Here is a 21,766-nt window from a genome sequence, read left to right on the forward strand (position 1 = left end):
CTGAAACATTTTTTACTTAGTTTCTGGGGCTTACCTGAAAAACATTACTATCCAAAATCAGTCTTGGCAACTGAGAAATAATTAATGAAGAGACCCACATACACAAACATATGCACACTTTCAATAAATATACTGAATAACAACACCACCATTAAATATGTACCATGGAACACAAAGAAATCTTGTGGCTCAGTCATTTATATGTATTAGGATAAAGCTGCACAAAAGCTCTGTATGTTCCTCAACACCACAAAGCTAAGGGCTATCGCTGAATGAGCGTGGTGATATTTGGATATAAATTTCTAAAGTAGTATATTTTAGTGTTTAATGAACTATAAATCCAAATTAAGTTCATAATATATCCTATGAATAACCCTTTTGATTCTTGGAAGATGGGTAATTAAGAGAAATTTTATTTTTGAAATAAAGATATTTTATAGAAATCAATGACGTCTTAAGCAAGAAAATACTGGCAATTCTGAATATTTTTTTTAAGATTTTATTTATTTATTCATGAGAGACACAGAGAGAGAGGCAGAGACATAGGCAGAGAGAGAAGCAGACTCCCTGCAGGAACCCTGATGTGGGACTTGATCCCCAGACTCCAGGATCACACCCTGGGCCAAAGGCAGGTGCTAAACCACTGAGCCACCCAGGCGTCCCATGAATAATGGTTTTGACTCAGAGAGTAGTATCTCAGGTTTTTATCTTTTTTTTTTTTTTTACGTCTTAGGAAAAATTTGTTGACATTCAATTTTTTTGCAGTGTCCTAACACTGACATCTTCTGACTATTGAGGAGAACTACATATCTCCTTAAAATCTTTCCCAGTGACTAAGCTTATCTTTGTACCCACTTTATTAAAAGTATGGAAGAAATTAACATTTCTTGAATGATGGATAACATAATGGACATTTCAAAGAGGATCTCATTTGATCTCTTAGGAACTTACAAAATAGAAATATTATAGGACATATGTTTAAGCCTTAAAAAATAAAATACTTATCAACAAATGATACTATTAAATCAAAGAACTATTTTTTAAAGGCTTCTGTCAAGGCTTTACTGAGATCTTCACTTGGGTTACTGTAAAGTATTTTTAAAAACAATAAATTGTATTGATTTGAAAGTTTCGTTTGATATTAGACTATCCACAGTAGGTAAACAGGCAGCGCAGCATAGGCTCTAGGTTCAAATCTTGACTTGGCTGTTTATAACCTAAGTGACATGACGCATATTAGTTAGCCTCTCTGTGCCTTAATTTACCCATCTGTAAAATAGGAATGATAATTGTACTTACTTCATAGGGTTGCTATGAATATTAAACGAGTTGATATTTGTCAAGTCCTTATAACAGAGTGCCTGGTACTTAATAATTGCTATGCAAGTGTTTTTGATAAATTATCAAAATTTATATGCTTTTACTTTACTAGTAGATCAAGTAAATATCAAAATCTCTTCCATTAGTCAGAAAAACTAAAATCTCTCATTCATCAGGTTTTATCTACTAACAAATTTTACTATGTGCCTTTGTTCAACGTCCTATAAATTGAAAGAGGAGATTTTAAAACAAATGTCAGAATATAACTGCAGATCTGTAAAGACTTGGGATAAACAGACTTTCGCCATTACTGACCAGGGTTCTGCTTAGAAGGTCCTTGTTTTTTTTCCTTTTTATTTCTTCATTATCTCTCATACTGACCAGGTACCATGAAGCTCAATAAAAGGATTCAGTAATTACTTGTACAAGGATGAAACTTATCACAGACTTGTTAAGACACAGAACTTTTTTGTTTTGCTCATATGATACTCCCTACTTCCAAATATGTTATATTCCCATAAAAGGAAATAGATCAATGTGTACAGATAACCACTTTTACCAGAGAAAAACATAAAATATAATCCTATCCACTAGAGATATAAACTTCAAACTACCTATAATTTGTCATAGAACTATGTATTTACATAAAATTGTTATTATTACATAAAAATTAGGCTTTGGGAAACAAAGGGCACAAAGACAACAGAATTTGCCATTCATGGGGCAGGAAGCTTATCTGCACTGTCCAATAATGGATTCTGACTAGTACTGTAGATTAAGCTAATTCCACTGACATCTACAAACGTAGCAGACTTTAACCACAAATGAATAATACAATACTTACAAAGGTGTACACAGTAAAATTTCATTAAAACCCTGCTACCTAGAAATTTGGGATGATTCAAATAGTCTAAACTTTTAATTTAGCTGAAAGATCATCTTAAGAAATCTACTAAGGTAGCAAGAAGAAAAAATGGGGTACAAACACTTTCAAGCATTTTTAGAGCCATGTAAATAGCATTTATTTAGACAGAAACAGTTAAATACTAATTGCAAATACATGTGAACTATATACTGAAACAAATCTAACAAAAGACCTATTCTAGGCAATTCTTTTAAAACATAACTACATATTGCTACAACTAGCAGTATAGCAAACATTCATCCTTCATGTCAAGTATCTGGTAAATCACAATTCAGATTGATCTGCAATGTCATTCTTAATTATTCTGAATTATTGAAATTTTATGTATTTAACTGGATAATATTATCTATATCCATGCATGTGGGAAACCAAGATAAAATAATACATTTATTATATGTAACTAGAGTTACAGTCTACCTTATTAACATGAAACTGATAAAGCTAAAAGTAATAATTACAACGTAAATTTTGCAATTTAATATAAAGTACCTTGAAATATTCTTTTCTAATCTGTTTGCTCCGCCTTCTTTCTTCACTCTGCCAGATTATAGGCTGAGATTCTGGCCACTGCTGTTCATCTATTTGATCCTTCTGATTTTCTAGGGGCTATAATGAGACAATTTCTTTTAACTAAATAAATGACATAAATAAAATATTAGATATAACAGTAATTCATTTTTCTCTTACCTGCCACGTGAGGGGTGATAATGGTGAATTAACTTCATCTGCTGAGACACTACAAAATTAAAGATGTCTTCATATGTTAAAAAATTTAGAATTATTCTTAGGTATTTATTATGAACAATATACTGTTGTCTCTCGCTTTCTCTCTCTTTTTTTTTTACCAGAAATCTAAAAGACTTTATCCATGTCTATGGTTTAAACTACATAATACTTAAAAGTTGACAAAAATATATTAAGTTCCCAATCACTTCTATTCCTTTAAAAAAAAAAACATTAAATAAGTTTTTTTTTAATATCATTCCTATGCAAAGGACTACACTAAGGACTTTTTAGAGGCCAAAAGAAATGTTATACCTAGACATACAATGAAAAACCAGATGTTTTTAATAATTAAATTAAATCACTACTAAAAACAAACAAAAACCTAATAATTTCTTTATACAGATTTATTTTGTTTAAATGCCAAAGAGATTAGGGGAGTAATTCTTCTCTGACTATTGAATTACTGATTATGAACCTCTAACCCTTTATTCTGACACACAGGGTCTATGGTAGAAATTCTTTTCATCTATTTTTGTCAGGAAAAGTAGACTGCACATGTTGTTAAGTGGCCAATTTGAACAAGAAGTTCCTTTGGAAAAAATACACAGACAAAATGCCCACTAGAGCTATTATTATTCAACACTATTGTAAGAACTTCTCTATTATACAGGAAGAAAAAAACATTTAAATATTAGAGAGAAAGAAACAAATTTTCAAAATTTAGAGAAGACATGATTGTCCAAGGGGGAAAAAATCTATTATTATTAAAAGAAGGTTACCAGTTATAAAAAATATACAAAACTTAATAGCTTTCTCATATATCAATATATTGATAACAAGCTATAAAATATATCAGGAAGAAAATATTCATAAAAGGAAGGAAAAGCAAAAATACTAGAACAAACTTAACTTAGACATGCATAAGATCTACATCAAAAACTACCCAAGTCAGGGCACCTGAATGGCTCAATCAATTAAGCATCTGACTCTTGATTTTCATCTGTACTTCCAAATCAACTTTGAAATTCTTTTATCAAATTTCTAATACATCCTTCCTGTTTTTTATTATAGTTTATTTCAGCTGTCAATTAATTTGAAGAAGTTATAGTATTTTGTCTTTCTAAGAACTTTCCAGTTATTCAATTTTCTTACTAGATATTTGTAGTCTAGTCTAGTGCTCTAGTCTAGTGCTCAAGTCATGATCTTGGGGTTGTGAGATGGAGCCCTGAATTGGGCTCCATTCTCAGCACATGGAGCCTGCTTGGGATTCTCTCTCTCTCTCTGCCCCCACCTGACCCTGTTCCCTGTTTGTGCTCTCTCTCTCTAAAAAAAAGAAACATAACTACAAATGTCTAGTAAGAAAATTGAATAACTGGAAAGTTCTTAGAAAGACAAAATATTATAACTTCTTCAAATTAATTGGCAGCTGAAATAAACTATAATAAAAAACAGAAAGAATGTATTAGAAATTTGATAAAAGAATTTCAAAGTTGATTTGGAAGTAGAGATGATAAAGAAAAGTTCTATAATAAAGGGGACTTCCTTGCTAGGAAATTACATATATTCTACTAAATTAATTAAATACCATTAGACCCAGAATTTATAGATTTTCCAGTGGAAGACAAGTACAGAACCACAAATATAACAACTTGTGATTTAAAAAATGAAATTTACAATTGTTATAGAAATGATAGGTTATGCAGCAAATAGTGTTGAGACAACTGGTTAACCAATTACAAAATACAGAAAGAAAGAAAAACGGGGAGTTGGATACGAAAAAGGAGAGAGGGAGCAAGAAAAGAAGAAAAAATTAAATACCTCACCTCATATCAAAAACCAAAATTCATGACTAAAAGATTCAAATATAAATAAAGATGAAATTGCAAAAAAAAAAAAAAGAAATTGCATAAGTATATGAAAAATACGGGCAGTAAGCTTTTAAATGTTGAGGCAGAGGGAGTATATGGAAGAAACAAACTAAATACTGACAAAACACACAAAATGTAAGAATTAGACTCTGTATCTGGCCAAGATAGAGTAACAGTGATCAGATTTATACCCTGACTAAAAACACTAAAAGAACAGACAAAATATATTAAATTCTGCTTTCCAAGACACTGAGTATCAGGCAAGAAAGAAAGAAAAAAAGACATTTATCCCTTACAGATGGGTAACAAAGAAGGCAAACCCCATAATTGCATCAGGTTGCTGCAGAAAGAGAGTTTCCAGGCTCCTAGCCCAGAGAGGAGGAACCAAAGTAAGGCCCAGGGGGCTCCCTGAATTGAAGAGACAGAGCTGGGAGCCAGAGTAAAAAAGGTAGATGGAATTAACAGGACAAAGTAATAGAGATTAAGCAATGCACAGAGAAAGGATTTGAAGAGCTTTTACTCTACAGAAGCATTCTTCAAATTTTCAACAGAGTACTGCTCCCTGTTCAGCGGGGAGCCTGCTCCTCTCTCTCCCTCTACTGCTCTCCCTGCTTGTGCGCTTGCTTGCTAGCTCTCTCTGTCTCTCAAATAAATAAAATCTTTTTTAACAATTCAATCAGGAATGTTGAGGAAGCTAGAGAAAAAGACTAAGCATGTTAAGTACAGACACAATAGACATAAAATAGATAAAAATCAAAGTTCAAGAGATGAAAAGTACAACATCCGAAATGGAAAATAAACTGGATGGGATTAACTGTAGACTGGACATTTAATAAGAAATGATTAGAGGGGTGCCCGGCTAGCTTAGCTGGGACAGCATAAAACTCATGATCTCAGGGCTGTAAGTCTGAGCACCATGCTGGGTATGATGATTACTTAAAAATAAAATCTTTAAAGAAGAAATGATTGGTGAACATAAAGACTTAGTAAAAGAACTATCAAAAATCAAACAAAGAAAGAAAAATACTGAACAGGGCTGATCAGAACCTCAGCAATCAGTGGGAAACCCCAAGTAGCCTAATATACATATAACTGGAATTCCAGAATAGGTCAGGGGACAGAAAGGATATTTGAAGAAATAAGGGCCCAATTTTCACATTTCATGAAAACAATAAACCCATAAATTTGAGAAGCTCAAAGAACTCCAAACAAAAGAAAAATGAAGAGAACTACAAGATACATCGTAATCAAATTACTTAAAAACAAATAAATGATAAATAGAAAATGGAAACAGCAGCCAGAGAAAAAAGACACATTAGGTTCTATGAAACAAATGCTGACAACAGAATTTTCATAGGAAACAACACAATCCAGAGGACAGTAGAAAACTCTTTAAGGTACTGAAAGAAAACAAAAATGTCAACCTAAAATTTTGTACCAGCAAAGATTGAAAAATGAAGGTGAAACAAAGACTCTGTCATACAGAAGCTGAAAGGATTCAGCACCAGCAGCATTAAAGTTCCTTTCAGGTAGGAAGAAAATTATACTACATGGAAATATAGAGCTACACAAAGGAATTCAGAGCTATTAGAGATGGTAACTAAGGGAGTAAAGATTAAAGACATTATTCTGATTATTTTAATCTCTGTAAAGAAATAATCAACTATTTAAAGCAAAAATAATAACAATGTATTACGAGGTTTTAATATATATATAAGTAAAATGTATAGCAACAACACCACAGAGGCCAGAAGGGAAGAAACAGATGTATACTGTGGTAGAGTTATATATGAAATGGCATACCAACACTTGAAGGTAGACTGTGATAAGTTAAACACTATACTTTAAACCCTAAAATAATTAGTAACAAAAAATTACAGCTAATAAGTCCATGAAGGAGATAAATAAGAGTCTTAAAATAAAATTAAAAAGAGGGGGCAGCCCGGGTAGCTCAGCGGTTTAGCACTGCCTTCAGCCCAGGGCATGATCCTGAAGACCCGGGATCGAGTCCCACGTCGGGCTCTCTGCATGGAGCTTGCTTCTCCCTCTGCCTGTGTCTCTGCCTCTCTCTCTCTCTCTCTCTCTCTCTCATAAATAAAATCTTTAAAAAAAAATTTAAAAAGAAGGATGATGGCTATAAAGAATAGATAAGACACAAACACACAAGAAGATGATAGATTTACATCTATTAATAGCAATAATTCCATTAAATATAAACAATATTAACACTGCCATTAAAAGATTGTCAGATTAAATAAAAAAGGTGCTACTATATTCTAAATATAAGAAACAAACTTTCTCCACAAAAACACAAGTAGATTAAAAATAAAAGGATGGAGAAAGATGTATCATGTTAACAATAATCAAAAGAAAGCTGAGATGACTATACAATATCAGAAAAGTAGACTTCAGAGCAAAGAATATTACCAGAAATATAAAAAATATTATTTCATAACAACAAAGGTATAAATTCACCAAGAGGACACGACAATCCTAAACATTTATGTATTTAATAACAGCTTCAGAATACATGAAGGAAAAATGATAGAACTTCAAAGAAATCCCCAATTAGTGCTGGAGATTTCAACAGTCTTCTCTTAATAACTGATAAAACTGACATTGTAGTGTGCCAAGGGAGTGATGTGGTGATAAAGACAAACAGTAAACAAATAAAGAAGTATATATTCAGAATGTCAGATGGTAAAAAAAAAAAAGTATAAATTTAGAATGTCAGAGGGTATTAAGATCTTTGGAGAAAAATAAAAAAAGGTATGGGAAAAGGGACAAGGAAGTTGGGGGGGGGGAGGCATTCTCTTTTATAGAAGTTATCCAGGGAACTCCTTGCTGATGACGTGAAATTTGAGCAGAAACCTGACACCAAGGGAATAAACTTTATGGTTATCTGGGGGGAATCATCCTAAGCAGAGGCAAAAGCCTTGAGGGACCAGGAAATGCCTGGTGAATTAAGACTCAACAAGGAGGTCAGTATATCTAGAGAGGAGCTAACCAACCAGGAAGACCCAGGCAAGAGAGCAAGGCAGGAGGGCGCCAAATAATGCAGAGGTTTCTAAGTCCCTAAAGGACTCTAGCTTTTATTCCAAATGAGATGGGAAGTCATTAGAGAATTCTGAAGAGTGACACGATCTGACTTACATCACAAAAAAATACCAATCTGATGCTTTTTTGAAAAACAGACTAAAGGAAACCAAGGGCAGGAAACGGGCCAGAAGGCTATTTTAGGGCAGCCCGGGTGGCTCAGCAGTTTAGCCTTCAGCCCAGGGTGTAATCCTGGAGACCCAGGATCGAGTTCCACGTCCGGCTCCCTGCGTGGAGCCTGCTTCTCTCTCTGCCTGTGTCTCTGCCTCTCATTCTCTCTGTCCCTCATGAATGAATAAATAAAATCTTTAAAAAAAAAAGGCTATTTTAATAACTGAACTAAGAGATGGCTAGGGTGGAAATACATCAGTCAGGGAAAGACAAATATATGATTTCACTCACAGTGGAATTTAAGAAACAAAACAGATGAACATAGGCGAAGGAAAGGAAAAATAAAGTAAGAGGAATCAGAGAGAGGGAGGCAACCATAAGAACTGTTAACTACGGAGACCAAACTGAGGGTTGCTGGAGGGGAGGTGGATTGGGGGAAGGGGTAACTGCGTGTTGGGTATTAAGGAGGGCACTTGTGTTGAGCACTGGGTGTTGATGAATCGCTCCTGAAATCAATACTACACTATATGTTAAGTAACTTGAATTTAAAGAAAAACTTGAAAGAAAAAACATAAAAATCATAAAGATAAATTAATAAATAAAATAAATAAAAATAAAATAAAATTTTTAAAAGATATGGCTAAAGCTAGGGTGGTAGGTGTGGAGGTGGTAAGATGTGATCAGATTCAGGTTATATTTTGAAGGCAGAGTCAACGAGATCTGCTAGTGGATTAGATATGGCACTTGAAAGTAAAGTGACATGTTAAGGTTGACTGAGGCTTTTGAGCTGAGCAACTAGAAGGATGAGTTTACATTTTCTGAAATGGGAAAAAATACAGGAAAAACAAGTTCAAGAGGTACGAGGAGGGATTAAGACTATAGTTTTAGAGGGGCACCTAGGTGGCTCAATGGGTTAAACATCTACCCTCAGCTCAGGTCATGGTCCCAGTGTCCAGGGATAGAGCCCCACATGGGGCACCCTCTTCAGCTGGGAGTCTTTTTCTCCCTCTCCTTCTGCCTCTGTCCCCTGCTAGTGCTCTCTCTCAAATAAATAAATAAAATCTTAAAAAAAACAAGAGTATAGTTTTGGAAAGTTAAGTTTCGTGACTATTATACATCCAAGTGGAGATGTTAAATAGGCAACAGGTTATACAACTCTGTGGTGCGTGCGCGTGTGTGTACACACACGAACATGCAAATATTCATGCACACAGATAGAAAAAGGGTCTAAAGAGAAAAATACCAAAATACTATGACTTGTCATCTCTGAAGAGTGGGATAATAGTTGATATTTATTTGGGTTTTTTTCTTTGTGTTTGCTAAATCTTACAATTTTTCAAGAATAAAGCTACATTAATCTTATACTAGGAAATTTTTTATTTTGTTTTTAAGAAAAAATTGAGTGACTATTTTGAAAATGAGAAAAGTAGAAGTAATAGTTATATGAAGGAGAGGCCAGGATTAGATATCACAGTGTTGAGGTTTGGGCAATTGGGATTTTCTCAAGAGAATATTAGGAACCTGGGGAGGAAGCTTAGCATGGGAATGAAAGAAGGTAGGGGGGAAGTAATAACACAAACTTTAAGGAAAGAGAACATACAAGATAACAGAATCAGTATTCAAAAATGGAGGGAGTGGATTAAATTCAATTACTGAAATTTGAGTAATGTTTCTAGACTTGAGTATAAAAACTCATCTTTATACTTGAACTCAATTCTGAACGCCAAAGTGGAAAAAAAGAAGAAAGGGCAGTCCCAGGAGAGAAATCAGGATATACAGAACACAGAGATGGGAAACCATGCTAGAATAAGGGAAAAAGTACTGTTCCTAACAGCAAAAATTGCCACTGGAAGAGCACATAAGGCTTAAGATAGGCAGAAATTCACTTCAATCTTACAGTTAAGTCAAACATTTTCAGCTTTATCCTGAAAGTGATAAAGAACCAGTAGAAGATAATAAATGGAAGTCAAACAGACTATTTTAGAACCATCACTCTTATAACAGTGCAGAAGACAAGTTTAAAGGTAAGCAAAAGTGAAGAAAGGAGATACATCTAGGGACTGTTACAATAATCCAGGAGGAAAAGGATGGGGCCTATGCCAATACGATTGTGCTAGGAATGGAGAGGTTGAGACAGATGTAAGTAATGTTAAGAAGCTGTAATTTTCTGGGCAGCCCCGGTGGCCCAGCGGTTTAGCGTCACCTTCACCAGGGGGCATGATCCTGGAGACCTGGGATCGAGTCCCACATCGGGCTCCCTGCATGGAGCCTGCTTCTCCCTCTGCCTGTGTCTCTGCCTCTCTCTCTCTCTCTCTCTCTGTGTGTGTCTCTCATGAATAAATAAATAAAATCTTTAAAAAATAATAAATATTTCAAGAAAAAAGAAGCTGTAATTTTCTGTTATTGACTAGATTGGGAAGGGTGCATAAGAGAAGTTTCTGGGCCGCTTGGGTGGCTCAGCTGATAAGCGCCTGCCTTTGGCTCAGGGTGTGATCCCTGAGTGCAGGGATTGAGTCCCACATCAGGCTTCCTGCATGAAGTCTGCTTCTCCCTCTGACTATGTCTCTGCCTCTCTCTCTCTGTCTCTCATGAATAAATAAATACAATCTTAAAAAAAAAGAGAGAGAGAGAGAGAAGTTTCCTATGATTTCAAAGTTGCTGACAGGTGACTGAGTAGTGGGACATTCACTCAGGCAAACTATATAGGAGAAGAAGTAAGTTTGGAAAAACATAAGTTCAGTTTAGACTGAGTTACTCAGGAAAAGATATCAGTGGTATGTGTGAATCTCAAGGAAGCAAAACGTTCTTTTTTCCATATGTTAAGACATGAGGTTCTGGAACCAGACAACCTGGGCTTGAATCTTCACTGTATCACTTATAAGCTGTGTGACCTTGAGCAAATTATGGTAATTTCTGAACCTCTGTTTTTTCCCTAACAAAATGGGGTAACAGTAACAACTTCATAGTTGTTATGAGGACAAGACATCTAACCCATTGAGAACAGTTTGCATATAACAAGCATTTAAGAAATGTTAATTCTCTCTGTGTTTACTTCTACAGCCACCCTACCTCCAGCCTTGGACCTTTATACTCCCGTAGAAATGACCCAGGAGTTGAACCTGATGCAAATTTTCAAACTGCCAAAAAGATAAATAGAAACTTTCAAGGTCTTCTAGTTCTCTGGAATTCATACATATTAACTTAGACCCTGTATTCACATAGAAAAACTTAGTAAAACCCAATTGAAATGAAATTAAAAAGTGAACGATAAGAAAACACAATGATGAAGAAACACATTCTGGCAGTAATACTCCTACAATAAATGGTTTACTGAGTTAATAAATGAACAAATGATTCTGTCATTAAGAAAAAATGCAGGTATGAGCACAAAAAGATCAAAATCAGTATTTTTGGATCTGTTTATATCAAAAGTAAATTTATCTGGTGCTATAACACATTTCTTCATTAAATTAAATTATAGTAGTAAATCTGTATCATTTATTCAATTAAAGCCCACATATGGGAACATCACTGTTAGAGAATCAAGCTTCATTTTAAAATATTAAACATAAGGACTAAGATATTTTTATACCTCTTTTCGCATTCCACAGTTTGTTTTGGCTTGTTTCTTGGGACAGAAGTTGAATGATTAAGAATCCTAGAAGTAAATTAGCACATTAATTCCAAAATACATTAAAAAGTGTTAACGCATGATATAAAAGATCTCCATAATAAACTGCATCTGGTCCATGAAGATCTCTGCTAGAAAACAATGTTTAAATATCATTTAGATATAATTCCTATGGCTATCATGAAGGAACGAAGCCCACCAACTTTTCCACACATCTTCTTCTATAAACCTTTTCTTGAGGTCTGGGTATCTTCTAAGCATGCTATTGCCCTGTGTGTATCTAACTTTTGGCTGAGACAGAAGATAAATAGATGCAGATTGTTTAGGTGCCATCATGACTGATTTCATTTTCCCAACACAGCAAATAACACAAGTTATGCTGACGTAACAGATGATCATTTTGCCAAGAGCCAAATAACAAATCTTAATTCTAAATGTAAAGCCAATATTAAAGTTCAATTCTTTAAAAAAATCTCACAAGTTTATTAAACTTTTAATACCCAAATAAGATGATATTTGAAGAAAACAAAAAAGAAAAAAACGATAAAGGATCATGAGAGAACTATTTGTCCATAATTTTATAGAATTCTAAGTATTAATCTCAAAGTCCAAAGTAATGAATAACTTCCTTTAGCATAAGTCACTAACATATTTAAGAGTTCTTAATATTTATCTATTTACTATAGATTTAAATGTAACTTGCTTTTCAATTTTAAAGTTTAGTCTTATAAGGAATAAAATATGTCTTATTCAAGAAACTTTGGATGTCAACTATCAAAATAAAAAGGAGAAAATAATTTAAAATTAAACTACAGGGATGCCTGGGTGGCTCAGCAGTTGAGCAACTGCCTTTGGCTTGGGGCATGATCCTGGAGTCCTGGGATCAAGTCCCACATCGGGCTCCCTGCAAAGAGCCTGCTTCTCCCTCTGCCTATGTCTCTGCCTCTCTCTCTGTCTCTCATAAATAAATAAATAAAATCTTTTAAAAAAATAAAAATAAAACTACATATTTACTACTAAAAGATATCATAACCTAAAGATAAGTTGGTAATTACAGAAAGATGGTTAACATAAAGAAACCAATTTTCATTACCCCAGCTTCCTCACTAGCTTGGATGGATTAAAGCCTCTTTAGGAGGAAATCACAGTGAGGAGCAAAGGACAAGTATCACAGGCAATGCAATGTAGCTTTGCACCGAACAACTTTGAGATTAATAACACCTTTATTTTGCTTAGTATGGACATATACTAAAATTGCACTTAATCCTGAAATGCAAAAGAATTAAGGTAAAAAATATCTAGGACTATTAAGAAATACATCTTTAAAGAGTGATTTTTAAAAACGAGATATAACAGTGAGAATTGTCCTGAGGAGTGAATGTCAGAATTATTGCAGTAGAGGGAGGTAGAAGGATCAAACTACAGTGCCCTTACTGTAGTAAATTCTGAATTCTCCTCAAACCACACTAGCATTGTGATTACTGATGTATAGGAGTCATACTGAAGCAGAAAGATGAAAAAAAGTTGAGACCCATTTACCAATAAAATATACATGAGAATTTTCCTATGTAAAAGTCTGTTTGTTTGTATGTGGATATTTAATGTTTTACTCTGATACTCAAAGTCAAAATAAACATGTGTTGTATCTAAATATCTGTTCTAGATAATAAACACATTTCCTTAATCCAGTCACTAGTACTGTATTTTAAGTAAATGACTATAAAATTCAGCTGCACCAACCTGGCCCCTTAATACTTAAGGCTTCCACAAACTCTAGATACCTTGATGCATGTCCTGCTGCTCTGGTCCTCTGGAAGAGTTTTTCACTGAATGATGCTCTATTACACAAAGGCCTCCATCTGTATTGACATTTCCCGTACATGAACCAAACCAAGAGGTGGGAGAAGTAAGATGTTATGGGAGAGGACAGGGAAGTCATTAGTAAAGCAAGCAGAAAAGAAAAAATGGATAGATTTCAAGGGTTGAGAAAACGACCTAATTAGTAATAACAAGCTAGAGGTCAACGTGATGCTCCTTGAACTGGAATATTCATATATATGATCAGGAAAAAAAAATCACATGAAATAAGTTATGTTTATAATTTCTCTAATTCTAAACCAAAATAAGAAACTTCTCAAAATGTGATTTTCCTTTTCCATTATCCTTAATTATACTTCAATATAACTTTTCAAAACTACTTTTTTTTATTTAGCCATATTACATAGTACTAAGAAGCACATCTTTCCACAATATGTGAAAACTCTCAGGACACACTTAGCTGTAAATAAAATAATTATTAAAAAGAAAGACATAAAAGAAAATACTATACAAGTTACCAGGAATGAACATGCAATGGGAATCATTCAATTAAAGCTATTCACTGCAAAAGCCCACATATAGTAATCCTTTCTTTATGGTGATAACCACACAAATTTTAAGAAGCCAGCTAAACATCAACTTATTCAGCCACATAATAAGAATATCTATATAAGAAAATGAACAGGGGGCATCTGGGTGGCTCAGTCAGTTAAGCGTCCAACTCTTGATTTTGGCTCAGGTCATGATCTCAGGGTCATGAGATTGAGCCCCATGTTGGGCTCCATGCTCAGCACAGAGTCTACTTGAGACACACTCACTCTCTCTCTCTCTCCCCCCCCCTCAGCCCCTCAATCCCCCAAAATAAATAAAATCTTTTTAAAAAAATAGAGAATAGTAACTATTTCTCTAACGATAAAATAGATAAGAGGGTTGGTGGAAATTTGAAGAGTTAGCTAAATAATTTAGAGAAGAACATTACAATAATTTTTTAAGATGATAGTTTTTTTTAATTCCCCAAATTATAGTGAAGATTAAAAACTTACAGAATAGCTATTTTTTTTAAGATTTTATTTATTTATTCATGACAGACAGAGAGAGAGAGAGAGAGAGGCAGAGACACAGGCAGAGGGAGAAGCAGGCTCCATGCAGGGAGCCTGACGTGGGACTCAATCCCGGGTCTCCAGAATCACACCCCGGGCTGAAGGCAGCACTAAACTGCTGGGCCACCGAGGCTGTCCCAGAATAGCTATTTTAATATAGGGAGCTTCACTGATTCAGAGGGACTTCAATACACTCAAATACAAGTAGAAAAAATTCAGTATTTTAATAAGAGGAATAAAGATTAGCTTCTAAAAAAACCAACAATAAACTGTCAAAACAAAGTAGCTTAATCTATGCATCTCAACAAGGGAGCAGTCTTCTAAAAACTAGCCTTCAGACTTTGAACACTTATGATAAAATAATCTACTTGATAGTTTATTTCATCTCCTTTCCTGTTCTTTTTCACTATTAATTCTGTGCATTATCCTCGTTAATTTTCCTAGAGTAGTTTCATCAACCAGGTACTAGTATAAACTTGCATAAAGAATAAAAGACACTTTTAAGAACAGTATGAACTAAACAATTGGCAAAGTTGCTTTCAGAAAATCACCACTGAAGTCAACCTAAGCAGTTTTTTAATTGCCTTTAATTTGAGAGTACATGCATGGCTTCTTTTCGCAGAGAACTAACACTACATTTACCTTCAACTAGTAGCTAGCTAAAAAAGAGTTAAGTAGCATATGGTGTAGGAGTTCTAGGTGGTACTTTCTGATATGCGAGGGTAATCTTACTCCACATAAATCATTTTAAATCAAGACAAACAACAACAAAAGCATTACAAGACTGTGTTAAAGCCTAAAATGAAATGTAACTCCTGATTGACTTACAATTTTATTTTATCTTGTTTAAGATTTTATTGATTTATTATTTAGAGAGAGAGGACAAAAAACACAAGCAAGCAGCAAGAGGGGCAGAGGGAGAGGGAAAAAGAATCTCGAGCAGACTCTGCAATGAGCACAGAGCCTGACGGAGGGCTCGATCATGATCTAAGCCGAAGTCGAGAGTCAAGTGCTTAACTGCCTGAGCCACCCAGGCATCCCTGACTTGCATTTTAAATAGCATTTCAGACTCTTCATTAATAAAGTGGAAATCTAAAACACAATACAGTGTGAAAGAGAAAATCTACAACCAGAGAAGGTATAATTAACATCAAATCCTCTAAGGGATGGAAGATTACTTTTGATTTTTTTTTACTCAAATCAAGAACTGTAATAGCAAACAAGAATTTTAATTATCTACTTCTGAGAGATGTGAGCGACAGTAACATATTTTAGAAGAAATGAGAGATTATTCAGTGAAGAAAATACTAGATTTAGCATTAAAAAATTCTAAGATCAGTTTAAGTCAGCCATTAACAAAAGAGGCCAAGTATCTTATTTAAATTGTCTATAAATTATTGATTTTGAAAGTTAAATGTGCTCTTTATAGTATGACCACATATAAATATTTTAATGCCTTCCAAAATAAGACAAAATTATTACATTAATATCACTGCATATTAATATTTATCTTAAAAATTTCATATTCGGGGCAGCCCCGGTGGCGCAGCGGCTTGGCGCCGCCTACAGCCTGGGGTGTGATCCTGGAGACCCAGGATCGGGTCCCACGTCGGGCTCCCTGCATGGAGCCTGCTTCTCCCTCTCCCTCTGCCTGTGTCTCTGCCTCTCTCTCTCTGTGTCTATGAATAAATAAATAAAATCTTTAAAAATAAATAAATAAATAAATTTTCATATTCGTCTGTGCTAACATCTGAAAAGGCAGATGAAGAGAAACATCAGAGTTAAAGAAATGACTCTTTCATACATCTAAAAAAATAAGTTATTTAGAAAGAACACAACTAAATTAATGGTTCCTATTAGTTTTAAATTTGTTAATCTCACTTTCAAGCAATCAATTCACTGAGTATTACTGAGAACCTACCATGTACAAGGCAGAATGCTAGGCACTATTTTGTAAAGATTATAATACCATCACAAAAATATAACCTATGAAATATCATTTGATATTGTTTCTAAGCTAAAAGAATAATTCCAGTTACAGAAATAGATGAATAGTAGAAAAATATATAGAAATGATATATATGACATCATTAAAATCTATAATTATGCACTCAAATGCTATTCTTAACAGAATCAGAGAAATAAATAATGTTGTGGGTTCTTTTAAAATCAGTATTCTCTGCTCATAATGATAAATACAATTATTTCACCTGTTGGGTAGAAGAGACAAACTCAACTATTTTGTAAGCTACAAAGAGTAGGTGGTGGCTTGCTTCATCAAACCTCTTACTTAAACTATGGGGGTGATCAATACCTTGATTATATTGGAGGGGGGAAAACATTCATAACCCCACAAGTAACCAATATTTTAAAAAGCCCATTAGAAATGAATCACAGGAAAAGATTAGAAAATAAATTTCACAGAAAAGGGTGACAATAACAGAAGAAAACCATAAGCTGGTTATGAGGATACATCAGATATAGAAAGGATAAAAAAGATTGCTATTTTCTAGTATGGTTTTTCATTCTATAAATGCAGTAGCTTCACCAAAAAGGATGTTTAGTAATTATTTTTTAAAAATAGTGGCCCTTAAAACCAGACACTTGCAATCTGATGAGTTTCAATAGTAATTATTTTTCGAACCATATATAAAAGCAAATGCCAGGAACACCTGGATGGCTCAGTGGTTGAGCATCTGCCTTTGGCTCAGGTCATGATCCTGGGATCCTGGGATTGAGTCCTGCATCAGGGTCCCTGCATAAAGCCTGCTTCTCCCTCTGCCTATGTCTCTGCCACTCTCTATGTCTCTCATGAAAAAATAAATAAAACCTTTTTAAAAAAAATAAATAAAAGCAAATGCCAGTGTACTTAAATGTTAAATGTTACAAAAGATGGTCATGTGACCCACAAACATTTATTGTTTTGGTTAAGGAAACTAAAATACGGGGATCCCTGGGTGGCTCAGCAGTTTGGCACCTGCCTTTGGCCCAGGGCGTGGTCCTGCAGTCCCGGGATAGAGTCCCACATCAAGCTCCCTGCATGGAGCCTGCTTCTCCCTCTGCCTGTGTCTCTGCCTCTCTCTTTCTGTCTGTGCCTCTCATGAATGAATAAATAAAATCTTAAAAAAAAGTAAAATACTGGGATCCCTGGGTGGCGCAGCGGTTTGGCGCCTGCCTTTGGCCCAGGGCGCAATCCTGGAGACCCAGGATCGAATCCCACGTTGGGCTCCCTGCATGGAGCCTGCTTCTCCCTCTGCCTGTGTCTCTGCCTCTCTCTCTGTGTCTCTCATGAATAAATAAATAAAAGCTCAAAAATAAAATAAAATAAATAATAATAATAAAATAAAATAATTAAAATGCATTGATTTTATACTCATTCATACAATGTCTTCCTTATTGCCAATGCTATATATTTGGAGAAAGCCCAGCCAGAGGGAGAAATCGTCATTGACCAAGTAACAGACCAAAGTGAACCTGTGACCTTCAAATCATCATGTTGATTTCATCAACCATTATGTAATTCCATTAAATTCTAAGGAGTTTACACATATCCCAAGTAATCTGGAATATAATAAAAAAGTGCACTACAGACACATGACATGTACTTGGGGGAAAACACTTATAATGTATCTAATGCTATTGTGAGCTAAAATGAGTATCAAAAAACAAATCAGTTATTATTATTTAGCACACAGGAATAAAAAGGAGACACCCACCTACACAATAATTAAATAAAATGACTATGTGAGTATGAAGTATTTGTCAATTGGGTATATAACTTTACATTTCTCTCCTAAGTATTTCCTATTATCTTTTAGTAGTTAGTTCCTTGGCATAGATCTTAAGATGGTCCTATTGTTTACTGGAATCTTCCTTTGATAAGTTTTAAATGATCATTTAATGATTATAAAGTCTGCCTATTTAAATCTCATTACTGAAAAAATACCTGTTCTTCTGCTCTTGCTGCAATAATTGAGCGGCTATTTTCCTCAAATCAGTTACTTCCTTCAAATCATCATCCTCTTCCTCTGCAAGTAACTGTTCTTTCCCAAGTCTGAAAGGCGACACAAACACGGTTATCCAAAAGGTAAGGCAGATATTTTATGCCAGCTTCCAGAAACAAACCATTTGTTCATTTTTAATATCATGTAAAAGCTAAAATCCTAATGTCCTTGTAATCAAACATTAAAATAAGGAGTATGTAAGGAATATAAAAACATATCTATCTTCTATTCAATAGGAAATAGTATCATACTGGTTATATTAATATAACTAATGGTTAACAAAGTGAATTGTATTACCATTTTATAATTTCTGAAATGTGTCATTTAACAATGCCATACTTCCCAGTCCTGAGTGTAATAAGAACTGCAAAGTTCTGTATGCCTGTCTTTACAAATATCAAATGTTATGAAAATGTTACTAAACCACCCTCCTTTAATCAGTTTATTCATCATGATACTAAAAATCTCCATGTAAAATGTTTAAGTAGAAGAAATGTAAAATAGGTCCAAGTAAGATTGGCAATTTGCAGGAAAATGTTCATTAAAATACATAATTTTTAATCATTCAAAGAGAGCAAAAGAATTTTTAAATAAGTTGTTCTCCAAACTCTAGTAACTTTATCCAAAGGTATTTCATTTAAAACACAGTATCAGAGACGCCTGGGTGGCTCAGCAGTTGAGAGTCTGCCTTTGGCTCAGGGCATGATCCTGGAGTTCCAGGATCAAATCCCACATCGGGCTCCCTGTATGGAGCCTGCCTCTCCCTCTACCTGTGTCTCTGCCTCCATCTCTCTCTCTGTGTCTCGCATGATTAAATAAATAAAATCTTTAAAAATAAATAAATAAATTGGAAAAAAATAAAACACAGTATCAAATCCTAAGGCTTTGGGACCCTTGGGTGGCAAAGCGGTTAAGCATCTGCCTTCAGCTCAAGGCATGATCCAGGATGGAGTCTCACATCTGGCTCCCTGCGGGGAGCCTGCTTCTCCCTCCGCCTATGTCTCTGCCTCTCTCTTTCTGTGTCTCTCATGAATAAATAAATAAATCTTTTTTAAAAAATCCTAAGACTTTGTATCTTGACTCTATCTTGTATGCCACTGTGACATTCAAGTTTATACAACTATCTTCATGACATAATGTGAGAAAGTAAGAGAACAATGAAATATAAAGAGTACAAGACAAAGCAATGTACCTCCTTATGGGGAACCAGACATGACTAATTCATAACTGATTAAAAAGTTACAAATTAGGTCATTTGTAGGAAGCACAATGTAGAGAAAAGAGAAAAACCTAGGGATCACAGAGAGCGAGGTTTACACCCTAGATTCTAGTAGACACAAAGTGATTCTAGGCAAGAAACTGCTGAGTCTCCAAGCTTCCCCTTCCTCATCTGTAATAATAGGGATGGTATCAATGCTACAGGATTTAATGAAGATTAAATAAGAAACATGAAAGGCACCTGGCTGGCTCAACCAGAAGAGCACATGACTCTTGATCGTGGGGTCATGAGTTCGGGCCCCATATTGGGTGCAGAGATTACGTAAATAAAATTTTTAAAAAAATCTTTGGAGGCAGGAAACAACAAATGTTGGAGAGGATGCAGAGAAAAGGGAACCCTCTTACACTGTTGGTGGGAATGTGAACTGGTGCAGCCACTCTGCAAAACTGTGTGGAGGTTCCTCAAAGAGTTAAAAATAGACCTACCCTACGACCCAGCAATTGCATTGTTGGGGATTTACCCCAAAGATTCAGATGCAATGAAACGCCGGGACACCTGCACCCCGATGTTTCTAGCAGCAATGTCCACAATAGCCAAACTGTGGAAGGAGCCTTGGTGTCCATCGAAAGATGAATGGATAAAGAAGATGTGGTTTATGTATAAAATGGAATATTACTCAGCCATTAGAAATGACAAATACCCACCATTTGCTTCAACGTGGATGGAACTGGAGGTTATTATGCTGAGTGAAGTAAGTCAATCGGAGAAGGACAAACAGTGTATGTTCTCATTCATTTGGGGAATATAAATAACAGTGAAAGGGAATATAAGGGAAAGGAGAAGAAAAAGACTCCTAACTCGGAGAAACGAACTAGGGGTGGTGGAAGGGGAGGAGGGCGGGGGGTGGGGGTGAATGGGTGACGGGCACTGAGGGGGACACTTGACGGGATGAGCACTGGATGTTATTCTGTATGTTGGTAAATTGAACACCAATAAAAAATTAATTTATTTAAAAAAAAAATCTTTGGGGCACCTGGCTGTCTCATTTGGAAAAGCATGCTACTCTTGATCTTGGGGTCATGAGTTGCAGCCCCATGTTGAGTGTAGAGGCTGCGAAAAAAATTTTAAACTGAAAAAAAAAATTTAATAAAGATAAATAAATAAGAAACATGGGAAAGCACATAGCACAGATTCTAGCACATGGTAGGTATTCAACAAATATTCCTTCCTTCCTTCCATCCTGTAGCTACAAAGCAACTTTAAGGTGTAACTGAACACGGCAAGTCATATTCCATCATTTCATAAGATAAATGATAGAGAAAAGATTTAAAGTGCAATGATTTTAATAAAATACAGAAATAAATGCCCTTAAAATTACTATAACCAACCTGATGAAATGGAAATGCATTAAACCAAGTGCTGGAACACCTGAGTTCCAGACATTTGAAACTCCAGGTCTGCTCCTTATTGGCCAAATGATGCAAAAAATCATCTATTTTAAAGAGTTGCTAAAGAGCTCAAATGAAGCAATGTATGTGAAGGTACAGCTCTCCTCAGTAATAATAATAGAATTATACTTCTAGGGGGTAGGGGAAATGTATATACTACACTCAGCTTAATTGCTTACTATAATTGTCAGCTTAATTGAGCAGATAAATGAAGTACTTACAAATTAACTATCTGAACATAACAGGTAAATGAACCAAAAATCATATTCTTTCAAAGTACTCTTTTGAATAGGAATATCTAACAAATATTTAATTTTAAGTAACATTTCAATTTGAGAATTCATGTGTATTTACCTTTTTTCATCTCCCAATTCTTCATTTTTCTGAGATTTCTCAGGACCTTTTTCTTTCCCCTTATATAATATTGGAAAAATAAAAGAAAGTTAAATTTTAAATCTGTGTGGTGTACTTCTGTGAGATCAAGGAAAATATGTTATTAT

The 21,766-nt window shown here is 34.8% G+C and overlaps 1 protein-coding gene across 4 annotated transcripts in view; it reads right to left on the bottom strand.

Moving 5' to 3' along the window:
* LRCH2 (leucine rich repeats and calponin homology domain containing 2) overlaps positions 1 to 21,766 on the bottom strand; it is a 103,509-nt gene that overhangs the window by 31,539 nt on the left and 50,204 nt on the right. For 3 of the 4 annotated variants that reach the window (XR_005985590.1, XM_041740197.1, XM_041740196.1), the window contains exons 10-14: positions 21,621 to 21,679; positions 18,542 to 18,649; positions 11,639 to 11,704; positions 2,933 to 2,981; positions 2,735 to 2,851 (exon numbers count right to left, since the gene is read on the bottom strand). Coding sequence is in view for 3 of the 4 variants with exons in the window: in XM_041740197.1 (XP_041596131.1) it covers positions 2,735 to 2,851; positions 2,933 to 2,981; positions 11,639 to 11,704; positions 18,542 to 18,649; positions 21,621 to 21,679 (399 nt within the window). In the remaining variant the exon portion in view is untranslated. The remainder of the gene's footprint in view (positions 1 to 2,734; positions 2,852 to 2,932; positions 2,982 to 11,638; positions 11,705 to 18,541; positions 18,650 to 21,620; positions 21,680 to 21,766) is intronic. The other variant, XM_041740198.1, reaches the window with a different exon arrangement.

Source organism: Vulpes lagopus, chromosome X (genome assembly GCF_018345385.1).
Source record: "Vulpes lagopus strain Blue_001 chromosome X, ASM1834538v1, whole genome shotgun sequence".
In the NCBI taxonomy this organism is placed as follows: domain Eukaryota; kingdom Metazoa; phylum Chordata; class Mammalia; order Carnivora; family Canidae; genus Vulpes; species Vulpes lagopus.